This window comes from Simochromis diagramma, unplaced genomic scaffold, assembly GCF_900408965.1.
Source record: "Simochromis diagramma unplaced genomic scaffold, fSimDia1.1 OVJJ01000680.1, whole genome shotgun sequence".
Taxonomy (NCBI): Eukaryota; Metazoa; Chordata; class Actinopteri; order Cichliformes; family Cichlidae; genus Simochromis; species Simochromis diagramma.
Genome location: NW_024387470.1, coordinates 1,942,091 through 1,954,495, shown reverse-complemented (window position 1 = coordinate 1,954,495; position 12,405 = coordinate 1,942,091). Strand labels below are relative to the sequence as shown.

Genomic DNA, 12,405 nt, shown 5'->3' with positions numbered 1-12,405 from the left:
ATCTCCTAATAAGGACCAACTGAAAATATACACATTTGTATTATTTTTATCTAGTCATTTTTAATAGCGCACTTTGATGTTTTATTTGTAATCATTTGGGCAAGAATGTACTGTATATACTTAGAGTATGTATGAAATGTTATTTCCTTCTTTAGGTTGAATTTCAACATACTTAAGAGCAGTGTTGGTCAAGTTACTTGAAAAAAGTAATCAGTAACTAATTACTGATTACTTCCCCAAAAAAGTAATCCCGTTACTCTACTGATTACTTATTTTCAAAAGTAATTAATTACTTAGTTACTTAGTTACTTTTTAAAAACACGATTTACAACCTGAGTAGGTGATAAAGCGATAGATCTTTCAGCCCAATTCTACTTTTTCTACATAATCCATCATACAAAATGTAATCAAATGGAAAAGTCCCTTTTTAAAACTTGTTTTATTAGTTTTAGTCTTTTACCTTTATGCATCAAGCAAAAATTTTCTGCACATTCCAGCACATAAAATATATATATATTTTTTGTGTTTACACTCACTCTTTCAAATAGATGCAAGTAAAACACAGCAGAAAATAAATAAAGTCAAAGACTAGCGGTCCTTTTGCTCTATTTTCACCTGTAAAGCAGGAGTAGGGTAGGCGGAGGTTTACCCTGGTGCAGGTGTGCCGCAGCGGTCAGTTGAAGAATCTGCGAGTTTCTCTGTGAATTTCCCATTACATCGTAGCGCACTCGGTGCTTGCTCGGAAGTTTAGGGTTTTTTTTTCGCTGTAAAAAGAAGTTTTCTTCCCATGCACAACGGACACTAATGTTTTTGTCACTTTTTATGGAATCAAACTTAAAGTAAGGTCAGTACTTCCACGCTTTAAATGCTGCATGCTCATACTCTCTCCGCACTCGATATATTATCCATTGTTGATCTGCACACAGCTGTTGTCAGGAACGTCGCACTCGCTTACGTCATTGTCATGAGACATTCTCGCAAAAAAAAATCATGGTTTTAGTAACGCAGTAACGCAGCGTTCCTATGGGAAAGTAACGGTAATCTAATTACCGTTTTGCAATAGTAATCCATCTCTGCTTAAGAGTATACTTAAAGTACTTTGTGTGTAGCTGGGGTGAGTTGTACTGTGCTAAAATGTGGTCATGAAGCAGATGTTGCTGTAGTTAAAGTAGGATATTATTATTTTTATTTATTTTTTGGACCTAAATAATATTGTGTTTATCTGAATTAATGTAGCCATGCTTTCCCAAGCTCTTGGCGGCAACGGATTTGTCTTTTACTGACTCCTTCGAGGAGTTGGTAATGGTGACAAAATCAACAACAGGTCTGCCATACAAGCACATGGCAAATTGTTATTGGTCTTAGATGTAAATTAATAAAGCAATCAACGGTATGCACTTTTTTTTATGGCTCTAATAAAACATTATTCCTATCGGAGACGTTGCTTATGTGCTTTCTGTGCAGCGTACTCCTGTACGGAAGCAGATGTGAGCAGCCAGTGCCTTCTAGAGGCCAGTGTGTCTACAGAGGTCTGTCTCACTGTGCTGGACACACTCAGCACTTTCATCATGGGGTTCAAGGTATTAACAGAGACAGCCAACATGACACCCTTTATTTTCTTGCTCAGCCAATAAACTCACCTTCCCTGTTTTCAGACCCAGCTGAATTCAGATCTCGGTCACAATCCCCTGATGAAGAAGGTTTTCCAGGTGCACTTGTGTTTTCTGCAGATACCTCAGTCTGAGGCCGCTCTCAAACAGGTCTTCACCTCACTCAGGACTTTCATTTACAAGGTGAAATATCTGGCCCCATGTTTATTGACTTAACATGGTGGGACTGAATTGGGTTGTAACCCATGTGGTTGTGATTTTTTGATATCCACAAATCGACTTGAAATGACCCCACAGCTGCATTTCCATGTTCTCTAGTTCCCTTGCACCTTCTTTGATGGCCGGGCCGACATGTGTGCCTCTCTCTGCTACGAAATTCTCAAGTGCTGTAACTCCAAGCTGAGCTCCATCCGTAGCGATGCTGCCCACCTTCTCTACTTTCTTATGAAAAGCAATTTCGACTACACAGGTCGTAAATCCTTTGTACGAACACATCTGCAGGTAAGCGTTTCATTTGTGTCCGTCTAAATTTGACATTTTATATGTTTAGTTATCTTTTCTAGTCTCTATCTACATACAATATCTATGATGTATCTGCTAACCATGTTAATGATGTATCTCTGTATTATACAGGAAGTCTTAAATGTAAGGTTCTCTTTACTTGTTGATATTCACCCAGGTGGTAATTGCTGTCAGTAAGCTGATTGCTGACGTCATCGGCATAGGGGGTATGCGCTTCCAGCAGTCTCTCTCCATCATCAACAACTATGCCAACAGTGACAAGACCATCAAGGTGAGGAATGAGAGTTTGGTAGGCAAAATAAATTACCAGGAGAACTGTTGAATAATTTTAGTTATTTCTGTCCCAAACTGGTTGATTAACACTTGGTCAGATCATACATGTAGCAATACTATCTATTACTAGGTGGCTAAATAGATACATTTCAGCCTTTCTCCTGTTTTGGGGCAAACACATTTCAGTACCCACTTCTTGCTTTATGTAATCCTGAACATTCACTTTGTTGTTGTGCTTGGGCAGCACACGGCGTTTCCTTCAGATGTGAAGGACCTAACAAAACGCATCAGGACAGTGTTGATGGCCACAGAGCAAATGAAAGAGCACGAAAATGACCCGGAAATGCTGGTAGATCTCCAATACAGCTTAGCCAAGTCCTACACCAGCACCCCTGAGCTCCGTAAAACCTGGTTGGACAGTATGGCTCGCATCCACAACAAAAATGGGGATCTTTCAGAGGTATTTTACGTCACATTGAATACCTTGACTTTTTTTCTGCAGTAAGGCATTGTTGTGTTAGCCTCTGACTCGTGACTGTGTCTGTGCTTTTCACCTGCAGGCAGCTATGTGTTACGTGCATGTTGCCGCTCTGGTGGCTGAGTATCTCTGGAGGAAAGGTAAGTTGAGGATATAATGTAAGGTCTCCTGGCAGTTAACTATTTGAACTCCAACATGTTTTTATGATCCTCATTTACAGAAGCCATAAAATGAATCTCTGATAAACATTACAGCAGTAGAGGAACATTATCCTGGAGAGATTGATTGATAAACTCAATAAAGCCTATCAACTCTCTTGTTGTTTTCAGATGAAAGATTTATGGAGCGTGATAAAAAGCTATATGTCTTACACATATCAGAGCTGGGGATGTCTGCAATCGAAATTGTAAATTGTATACACTGCAAATTCCTCCAACTCTAAAACCATCAATAATTGTAAAAAATAAACAGTGTGAGTCATATTCCTTCATCGTTATCCTTCAAGTTTATGGTCCTGTGCCGTGTTTTTGCTGCCCTCTTCTTGACAGAGAACTCAGATGTTGTTCCTGGGAAGTGCTTTAGTTACCACTGGGACTACTGTTGCCTTCACCCTTCACGTCTCTCTCTCTCTCTCTCTTACTACACACACAAAAGCGGAAGAAACGTGGCTGATAATTAGTGAGTGTCACAACCAGGATGAAAGAACAAACAAAGGTCCACAAGTACATCAGGAATTTATCTGCAACTGATAGTGTGCTTAGTGAATATCTCGGGCAGCAGAAGCCCAACAAAGAAGAGCAGGAAGGAGAGAGGAACCATCAGGGAAGGGCAGGCCCCTGCATGGCATGTACCACTGGCTGATACTAACAAATCCTACCAAATCCTAAAAGCTGGACTGAAAGACAACACAGAGTGTTGACAACAAATCATGGCAGCACGGGAACAAGCTCTGAGCACAAGATTCATAGAGGCCCGGCCTATTACACCAGGCAAGACCCCAGGCGCAGGCTGTGCAAAGATGCCCCTGAGACAGTCTAGCACATAACAGCATGTTAAATCTCTAAAATCCTGTAAGTTGTGGGGTCTCCATGGATCAGACTTGTTTGTCCAGCACATCCCACATCCCGCTTGGACTGAGATCTTGCCAACCTCAAACCATTCCTGAACTATTTTTGCATCATGGCAGGGCACATTATCCTACATAAAGAGGCCATAGCCAACCGGGAATATAATTTCTATGACAGGGTTGACATGTCAGTGGTGATAGTTTTATGCTTGATCAGTGTATGGTTCTACTGGAGCTCTCTGTGTACCTTTTTTATGCCAGGCATGTTCAGGCAGGGCTGCTCAGCTTTCCGTGTCATCACTCCGAACATTGACGAGGAAGCAGCCATGATGGAGGATGTTGGGATGCAGGATGTTCACTTCAGTGAGGTCAGACTTTGTTTCGATCTTTTCTGAATGTCAGCCTATAGAATGTCTTTTTAAAATTAGTCATTGGCTTCAGGAATATTTTTTGGCAGTAACATTAGTCCCACTTCTCAGTGTCTTTTCTAAAGATAAGATAATTGTTTGTGTTCAGGAGGTGCTGATGGAGCTTTTGGAGGAGTGTGCTGATGGCCTCTGGAAGGCAGAGCGTTATGAGCTCATTGCTGATGTCTATAGGCTCATCATTCCCATTTATGAACAGCGCAGAGACTTTGAGGTGAGCTGCACACTGAGCACAAGTTATAGACAAAGTGTGAATTGTTCTGTTCTGTTTATATAATGCCAATTCACAACAACAGTTTGTAAATAAAAACATCTGCGTGACAGTTATTGCAATTTGTTTTTGAATTTGTCAAATAGAAACTGGCACACCTGTATGATACACTCCACCGTGCGTATACTAAAGTGATGGAAGTAATGCATTCTGGCAAGAGACTGCTTGGCACATACTTCAGAGTGGCCTTTTTTGGACAGGTAAGTTTACAAAATAAAAAGTAAATAAATATGATAATAATTAAAATTTTCAGTTCAGCTTAAATTTGACTCAGTCCACAGTTTTCATAAAAGCATGGTGTTTATCTTATTGTTTTTTGCAGTACAGTACCACATACACACATACACTCTCTGATACAGCTGAACCTTTGAATCTAAATGGAACGCTACTATTTTTTTAATTGAGATTTCTCTTCTTTTCCCTTTCCTTTTAAGGCTGCGGTAAGTGAATAGAGGAGTCCTCCTCTATGTCAGTGCCTTTTTACATTGTTTAAGGGCTAATGAGTATTTGTAAAATTACTATCAAGTATCTGTAGATTTTTAAGCTTTTGTTGCTTCATGATTTTTTGGACCAGTAGTGGATAAAATATGGTTACTTAGTCACAAAACAATAGCTGTTGTGTGACTTTTATATCATTTTATCTCTTTTCTGTTTCATTTGCAAATCCAGAAACTCCTCCTTTTTTCAGTCATATGTGATCCCATTGTGATTTTTCCTCTGAAAGTTTCTTTTGATTAATTGATGAAGCCTTTCCAACTATTACTTTTATACAAATAAACCACAGTGTAACTGTTACGCATGTATGAATATATTAAATTAAATAGATTATATCTGTTTGACTTGGTAGTGATCAGCTAATGTTTGCTGTGTTTGATGACTTTCTGTATATAATGACAATCACTTAAAGTGGACCTATTGCTCATATGTATATATGTATATATATATGGGCGGTTAATCCTTCAAGCTCCGGTCCTCTACCAGAGGCCTGGGAGCTTGAGGGTCCTGCACAGTATCTTAGCTGTTCCCAGGACTACGCTCTTCTGGACACAGATCTCCGATGTTGTTCCCGGGATCTGCTGGAGCCACTCGCCTAGCTTGGGAGTCACCGCACCTAGTGCTCCAATTACCATTGGGACCACCGTCACCTTCACCCTCCACATCTTCTCGAGCTCTTCTCTGAGCCCTTGGTATTTCTCAAGCTTCTCGTGTTCCTTCTTCCTGATGTTGCTGTCATTCGGAACCGCTACATTGATCACTACGGCCGTCTTCTTCTGTTTGTCTACCACCACTATGTCCGGTTGGTTAGCCACCACCATTATGTTCGTCTGTATCTGGAAGTCCCACAGGATCTTAGCTCGGTCATTCTCCACCACCCTTGGGGGCATCTCCCATTTTGACCTCGGGACTTCCAGGTTATACTCGGAACGCCATAACCAAGTGGCCGACATAGTGTACAGGAACATCTGTGCCATGTATGCCTTGCCTGCTAGCATCTTGCACCCTGCTGTTATGTGCTGGATTGTCTCTGGGGCATCTTTACACAGCCTGCACCTGGGGTCTTGCCTGGTGTGATAGACCCCAGCTTCTATGGATCTTGTGCTCAGTGCTTGTTCCTATGCTGCCATGATTAGTGCCTCTGTGCTGTCTTTCAGTCCAGCTTTGTCCAGCCACTGGTAGGATTTCTGGGTATCAGCCACCTCCTCTATCTGCCAGTGGTACATACTGTGCAGGGGCCTGTCCTTCCATGATGGTTGTATGTATGTATGTATGTATGTGTGTGTGTGTGTGTGTGTGTGTGTGTATGTGTGCCCGCCCCTCCCAGAGCCTGGTTCTGCTGGAGATTTCTTCCTGTTAAAAGGGAGTTTTTCCTTTCCACTGTCGCCAAAGTGCTTGCTCATAGGGGGTCATATGATTGTTGGGTTTTTCTCTGTATGTATTATTGTAGGGTCTACCTTACAATACAAAGCGCCTTGAGGTGAATGTTGTTGTGATTTGGCGCTGTATAAATAAAACTGAATTGAATTGGTGTGGCTCAGGTGGTTGACAGGTCATCTACCAACTGGAAGCTTGGTGGATCAATCTCGGGCCTTGGTTACAATCCTGAGTTTCTCCGAATGTGTCCATTGGCACGTCATTTAGCATGACAATGCTAAACAGTGTTTATGCATACATAAAGGGCTGTATGAATGTTTGTGTCACTGGCTTTGAGTGCTCAATTTGCGTATGTCATTGTTAACACCTTTCAACAAATACAGACTGCTTCATACATCTTGTTATTGAAAGAATAAATCCACCATCAAGTCATACAATAAGGAGACAGTGCAATACTAACAATGTGGAGCTTTAAATGAGCACAATAGGTCCACTTTAGTGCACAGATTTTTTCTTTAACCATCTTATTTCAGTTTTGATCTTTCCGTTTTGCAGGGGTTCTTTGAGGATGAGGATGGAAAAGAATACATCTACAAGGAGCCAAAGTTCACTCCACTGTCTGAAATTTCCCAGAGGCTCCTGAAGCTATACTCTGACAAATTTGGCCAAGAAAATGTCAAGATTATTCAGGACTCTGGCAAGGTGTGATCACATTCTTGTATGTTTGGATGACAGTATGATAGTAAATGGTAGACCTTAGTAACTGTGCAATAATCTTGAGAAAACGTTATTGTAGGTTTGATGTACACATTGCATTCAGAGAATTCACAATGAATCCGGTTGTTCAGTCTGACGTCACTAGCCGTGTCTGGACCTAAACTCCGCTGCAGGTCCATATATCAAACGATCACTATGGCAGTACTGAGAGTTGAAAAACTGTCTAAAGTCTTTCATCTTTAATAAAATGATCAGCGTTCTGCTCTACCAGGTGTAACAATTGAGTTTAACATCCAGGCATCCATGAAAACGGAATTTATGACATTTAACGGAGTTAGAAGTTAGCAGGGAGTTAGCTCGCTAGCTTCTATCTAAATACAATATAACATGTCCTGACTGCGGGGTTTTGGAAACAAATTAAAACGTACAGCTCTGTTATCACTTCCAGCATAAATGAAGACAGAAAACTAAACAGCAGGGACGTTTGTAGGGTTACTGAAGTTGGGCTAGCTGGTATATAATGATGTGCTACGTGACCGCTAGCGACACAGCTATGTTAGCATAATATAAACAAGCTAACTTTTTTTCCACTCGATAAAAGTTAACGTGAGTGTTCTCGTGGTCAGGAACAAATGTAATCGCATGGCAGGATGCTGTAAAAGGACCAAACTTCAGCCAGCAGAACAACTGAGATAATCCATCCACAATACGAGGTTAGTCATTCATATACTGCTGCATGGGCTGGGCTGTAGTTACATCCTAAGGTTTTAAAAACTGAGCTTAAATAAATGATTAGCGGTAATAAAAGCCGAGGGAGGTCAACAGGGATCACTGACTGTTTTAGGAGCTTTTTGAGATCAAATAGAAGAAAATACATAACATTAAACATGTTAACAACACAAAAGCCATGTTAAACGCAGACTACTTTAGGCCCGGAAGTAGGATTCGTCGCGCCATCACTGAACAACCGGATATATGAAGTTTTTTAAATGTGTTTTTGAATTTTTGGCTCCTGCATGAATACATTTTCACCTATTCATCCACTACAATGTACTTTGTTGCTGTTTATGCTATATCTCCTGGTAACCTAAGCCCCAAAGGCAACCCCCCCCTCCCCTCACCACCACTGTGAATGTTTGTATTGAAAGCCCATAACTATGACAACTGTTGATGAGCCTCAATCTGATTTTGGGTCACTTACCACATGCTGAGGGTTACTTTTGAAGTGCTGAAATGACTAGACCCATCTTGCTTAAGAATTATATGAATTCTAAAAAAAAAATCTCAATTTTTTTAAAGTTAACCTTTTGATTTATTTTCAGCTTGCACTAACTTGACTTGTGAATGTTATTTTTTTTGCCAGTATAACCTGTAACCTAAAAAAATATGAAGTTGTGTAGCTGCCAATACCTTTGTTAAAATTTTAACATGAGAGCATACAAAGCCAGTTGGGAAGAAATCACAAATTTAATATATACCTTTTATATGTCAGCTGCTATTGGGAAATACCGTTACTGGTTGGTTAACACACTAATTTATTTTCATGTAAGCTTATATAAATATTATGGATTGAACACAAAAAAATATGTTGAAAAACTTCTTCTGCATCCACAGGTGAATCCGAAAGATCTGGACTCAAAGTACGCCTATATCCAGGTAACTCACGTCACGCCCTACCTCGACGAAAAGGAGCTGGAGGACAGGAGGACAGACTTTGAGAAGAGTCACAACATCTGGCGCTTTGTGTTTGAAACACCGTTCACAATGTCAGGCAAAAAGCAGGGCGGGGTGGAAGAGCAATGTAAACGGCGGACTGTTCTCACCAGTATGTCATACAATCATGGAAACTATTTGTAAATGTAGAGTAGATTAACCAAAGTTTAATTATATCTTCCTGATTGTCAGCTGTTATTGTTGATTACAATCGCCTGTGTCTGACTTTAGTGCAAATCACTTAAAAAATTATGTAGATGAATTTAGTTCTGTTTCATTAGTGTACCAGTAAGTTCAGCTCTTACTGTGCCTTATTAATAATTATGCTAACAGACTTGGCTATAGCGGAGATTCCGCTGTGGCCATTTACAGTGTTTAATATCCTGGTTACCAGCATTACTGCGGAATCTACTGTTTCTGTGTTCAAAGGACATTTTTATGTTGCTGCTAACGACAAATATTTTTTCTCTTCCAATCCTGTGTTCACTTAGCCACCCACTGTTTCCCATACGTAAAGAAGCGTATAGCAGTCATGTACCAACACCAAACTGACCTGAGCCCCATAGAAGTGGCCATAGATGAGATGAGTGCCAAGGTGAATGAGTTGCGACAGCTGTGCTCGGCCTCTGAAGTGGACATGATACGCCTGCAGCTCAAGCTCCAAGGCAGCATCAGTGTTCAGGTAGAGTCAAAATCACAAGGTTATAATCATTTTTACTTTATCAATAATTATTTTATTCCTTTAATCTAGAATTAACAGTCTTTGATTTTGATTTTCCAGGTAAATGCTGGTCCTCTTGCTTATGCCAGAGCCTTCCTAGACAGCAGCAGTGCCAAGAAATATCCAGACAACAAAGTCAAACAGCTCAAAGAGGTCTTTAGGTACTGACAGAAAACCTTCTTCCCACACACTATAACATGCCCAATATTACTATGATTACATTGTGCCTTAGTGAGCTTGGCTACAGAGGTTGGATGCTTGTCTTTCTGTATTGCATATTACTATTTTGCGCTTGTTGCTTTGCTTTGAGTTTTTTCATGCCTCTCTTTTCAGGCAGTTTGTGGATGCCTGCGGTCAAGCGCTTAGCGTTAATGAGCGGCTGATTAAAGAAGACCAGCAAGAGTATCATGATGAGATGAAGGCCAACTACAGGAATCTGACGAGGGAGCTGTCGAACATCATGCACGAACAGGTGGAAACACTGAAGAATGATGAATGATCACAGCATGTGATGGCTCTGAGATACCTCATAACTACTAAATATTTTATTTATAAAGTTTTGTTCCGTGTGAAGAATCAAGTTGCACCTGGTCTGTCAGATTTTATTTGTATTCACATCTGCATGCTTCATCTACACTTATCTACACATATATTTTGTTATGAGGGTGTTTGTCAATGTGTAATTTTATATTTAATTGCATGACAAAAAGTGCTGTCCTGTGCTGCAGTTCTTTTACTCTAACCTTTACTAACCATGTTTCCTATCTCCTTTATTTATGCTGTCCTGAGCAGCTTGGATGGTAATAATGATTGTGTCATTGAATAAAGTAACTATTTACACTGTAAAAGATTTATAGACAGCAACTGACTAACAGCTTCATGGACATAGTATCTGCACCCAATTCTGCCTTCCCAAAGATGAAATGTAATGCCCTCTTGAATCAGCTTCATGTGTAGCCTGATATTTATGATTGTCCAAAATTTTAAAAGACCGTTCCTCACTAATTCCATCCCCCACCTCCTTTTAAACATAAAACAAACCAAACAGTATATTTTAAGCTTTCTAACAGTCCATTTCTTCCAGATAAACCCAGTGGACGATGGTACAAGGAGCAATCTGTCTGCTTCTATGGGCATCTTCAACACCATCACTGGCACACCAATCAGTGCCAACCTACAGTACATGGCTTGACCACCATATTCTGACAGAGATGTTTGACATCAAAATTGCTGCTCCATCACTACTAATGACTGTTCAAACTACTTGAAGGATCAGCTGAAAACCTTCAAAGAATGTAACACTACCTAAAAACATAATTTGTTACCGTTTTTCCTCCTATTTTATCTGATTTCAAAATTTTCCAGGTCATAACCTGAAAAATCAATTCAATGTTATTCTGTTTTATTTATATAGCGCCAAATCACTACAAGGTGCTTTATATTGTAAAGCAGAGACCATAAAATAATACAGAGGAAAAACCCAACCCCACTGAGCAAACAGTGGGAAGGAAAAACCTCTGACAAAACCAAGCTCAGGGAGGGGCACCCACCTGCCGCAACCAGTAAAGTGAAGTCACGTGTGCCCCCCATTATTCTTGTTTCCTATGGAGACTCCATTAAATACAGATGGTTTTCAAACCTTTACAAAAATTGTAATATCATCATCTGTCTACATTTTCATGTGTTGTTTATTATTTTCTGTGTTCTAAGGGGGTTAAACCACATGTAACTTAACAAGCATGTATTAGTACTTCAGTTTACAACATGGTCTTATCTTGTTCTTCTGTCCAGAGCCCAACCCAAAGGATACTATCATGGGGTTAAAACTACAGACAAGGAAGTTAAGTGTTTTTGCATTTGACTACTTGATCTGTTTTTAACTCTGGGGATCTCATTCACATAGTGTGTTTGTAAAAGAGTGTTTAAGACAGTGAGACATCAGTGCCGCTGTAACCATTCATACATTCCTATGGTGCACAGTATTCTTTCTTCATTTTTCCGCATGTCTAGCTACAGCAGGAGCTTTTTTTGTAAAGTGCAGAAGCATCAGAGTTTATCTTTGATGTTTTCAAAGAATTATTCACTCTATTTTAGGCCATTGGGCATTTATAGAAACTATTTATAAAGCCAGATGAACCAAAATGTTTTAACCTATTTTCTGTAACAACATTATGTGCAATATTTTTTTTTTTTACAGTTACCAAGTCTATCCCCTCTTGCCAAAGACATGAGAGAAAAAGACAATGCAATGCAAGCCAAGAGTGTAACAATTTGTAAGCTACCCCTTTGTTTCTTTGTCATGACGCCTTTTATTATCTGTGAATTCAAATTTAAAAAGAAACACAAGACTTTTACTAGATGATGATTCATCCATTCATTCATATGTTTAAGACAAATAAATAAAACATGTAATAATAATAATGCCTACTTCCTTGCTTTCCCTTCAATTGTTTTTTTTTTTATTGTATGAAAAACAGATCAGTGCTGAAATACCACACTCCTGTATCTGCAGCATATCAAATTTCATCAAAGTTTACAGCTGTTAAGAAAATAATTACCTAAATAATTCCATCTGTATCTGATGTGAGCATGACTTAGCACCAGTGTTGCTGGAACTCTTTTGCTGTCTGATTGCAAAGGTCACATCTGAGATATTTGCCAACAAGATGTTAAGGCTGTCACAACCTGTGATTTGTCCTATCATGACTATTACTGAATAAAGAAGCAAAAAATGCAA

At 39.7% G+C, this 12,405-nt stretch overlaps 1 protein-coding gene across 12 annotated transcripts in view; it reads left to right on the top strand.

The window, feature by feature from the left end:
* Window positions 1-12,405, top strand: part of LOC120723482 (dedicator of cytokinesis protein 9-like) — a 69,336-nt gene extending 56,931 nt beyond the window's left edge. For 7 of the 12 annotated variants that reach the window (XM_040014953.1, XM_040014946.1, XM_040014943.1 and 4 more), the window contains 16 exons: window positions 1,465-1,580; window positions 1,656-1,793; window positions 1,929-2,111; window positions 2,290-2,403; window positions 2,650-2,865; window positions 2,966-3,023; window positions 4,211-4,317; window positions 4,466-4,588; window positions 4,732-4,845; window positions 5,080-5,085; window positions 7,073-7,219; window positions 8,849-9,059; window positions 9,439-9,629; window positions 9,729-9,829; window positions 10,002-10,140; window positions 10,753-12,405. In XM_040014953.1, the coding sequence (XP_039870887.1) occupies window positions 1,465-1,580; window positions 1,656-1,793; window positions 1,929-2,111; window positions 2,290-2,403; window positions 2,650-2,865; window positions 2,966-3,023; window positions 4,211-4,317; window positions 4,466-4,588; window positions 4,732-4,845; window positions 5,080-5,085; window positions 7,073-7,219; window positions 8,849-9,059; window positions 9,439-9,629; window positions 9,729-9,829; window positions 10,002-10,140; window positions 10,753-10,860 (2,072 nt within the window). In that variant the 3' untranslated portion in view covers window positions 10,861-12,405. Of the gene's footprint in view, window positions 1-1,464; window positions 1,581-1,655; window positions 1,794-1,928; window positions 2,112-2,289; window positions 2,404-2,649; window positions 2,866-2,965; window positions 3,024-3,212; window positions 4,318-4,465; window positions 4,589-4,731; window positions 4,846-5,079; window positions 5,086-7,072; window positions 7,220-8,848; window positions 9,060-9,438; window positions 9,630-9,728; window positions 9,830-10,001; window positions 10,141-10,460; window positions 10,469-10,752 lie in introns of those variants that run through there. The other 5 variants (XM_040014952.1, XM_040014944.1, XM_040014950.1 and 2 more) reach the window with 3 other exon arrangements.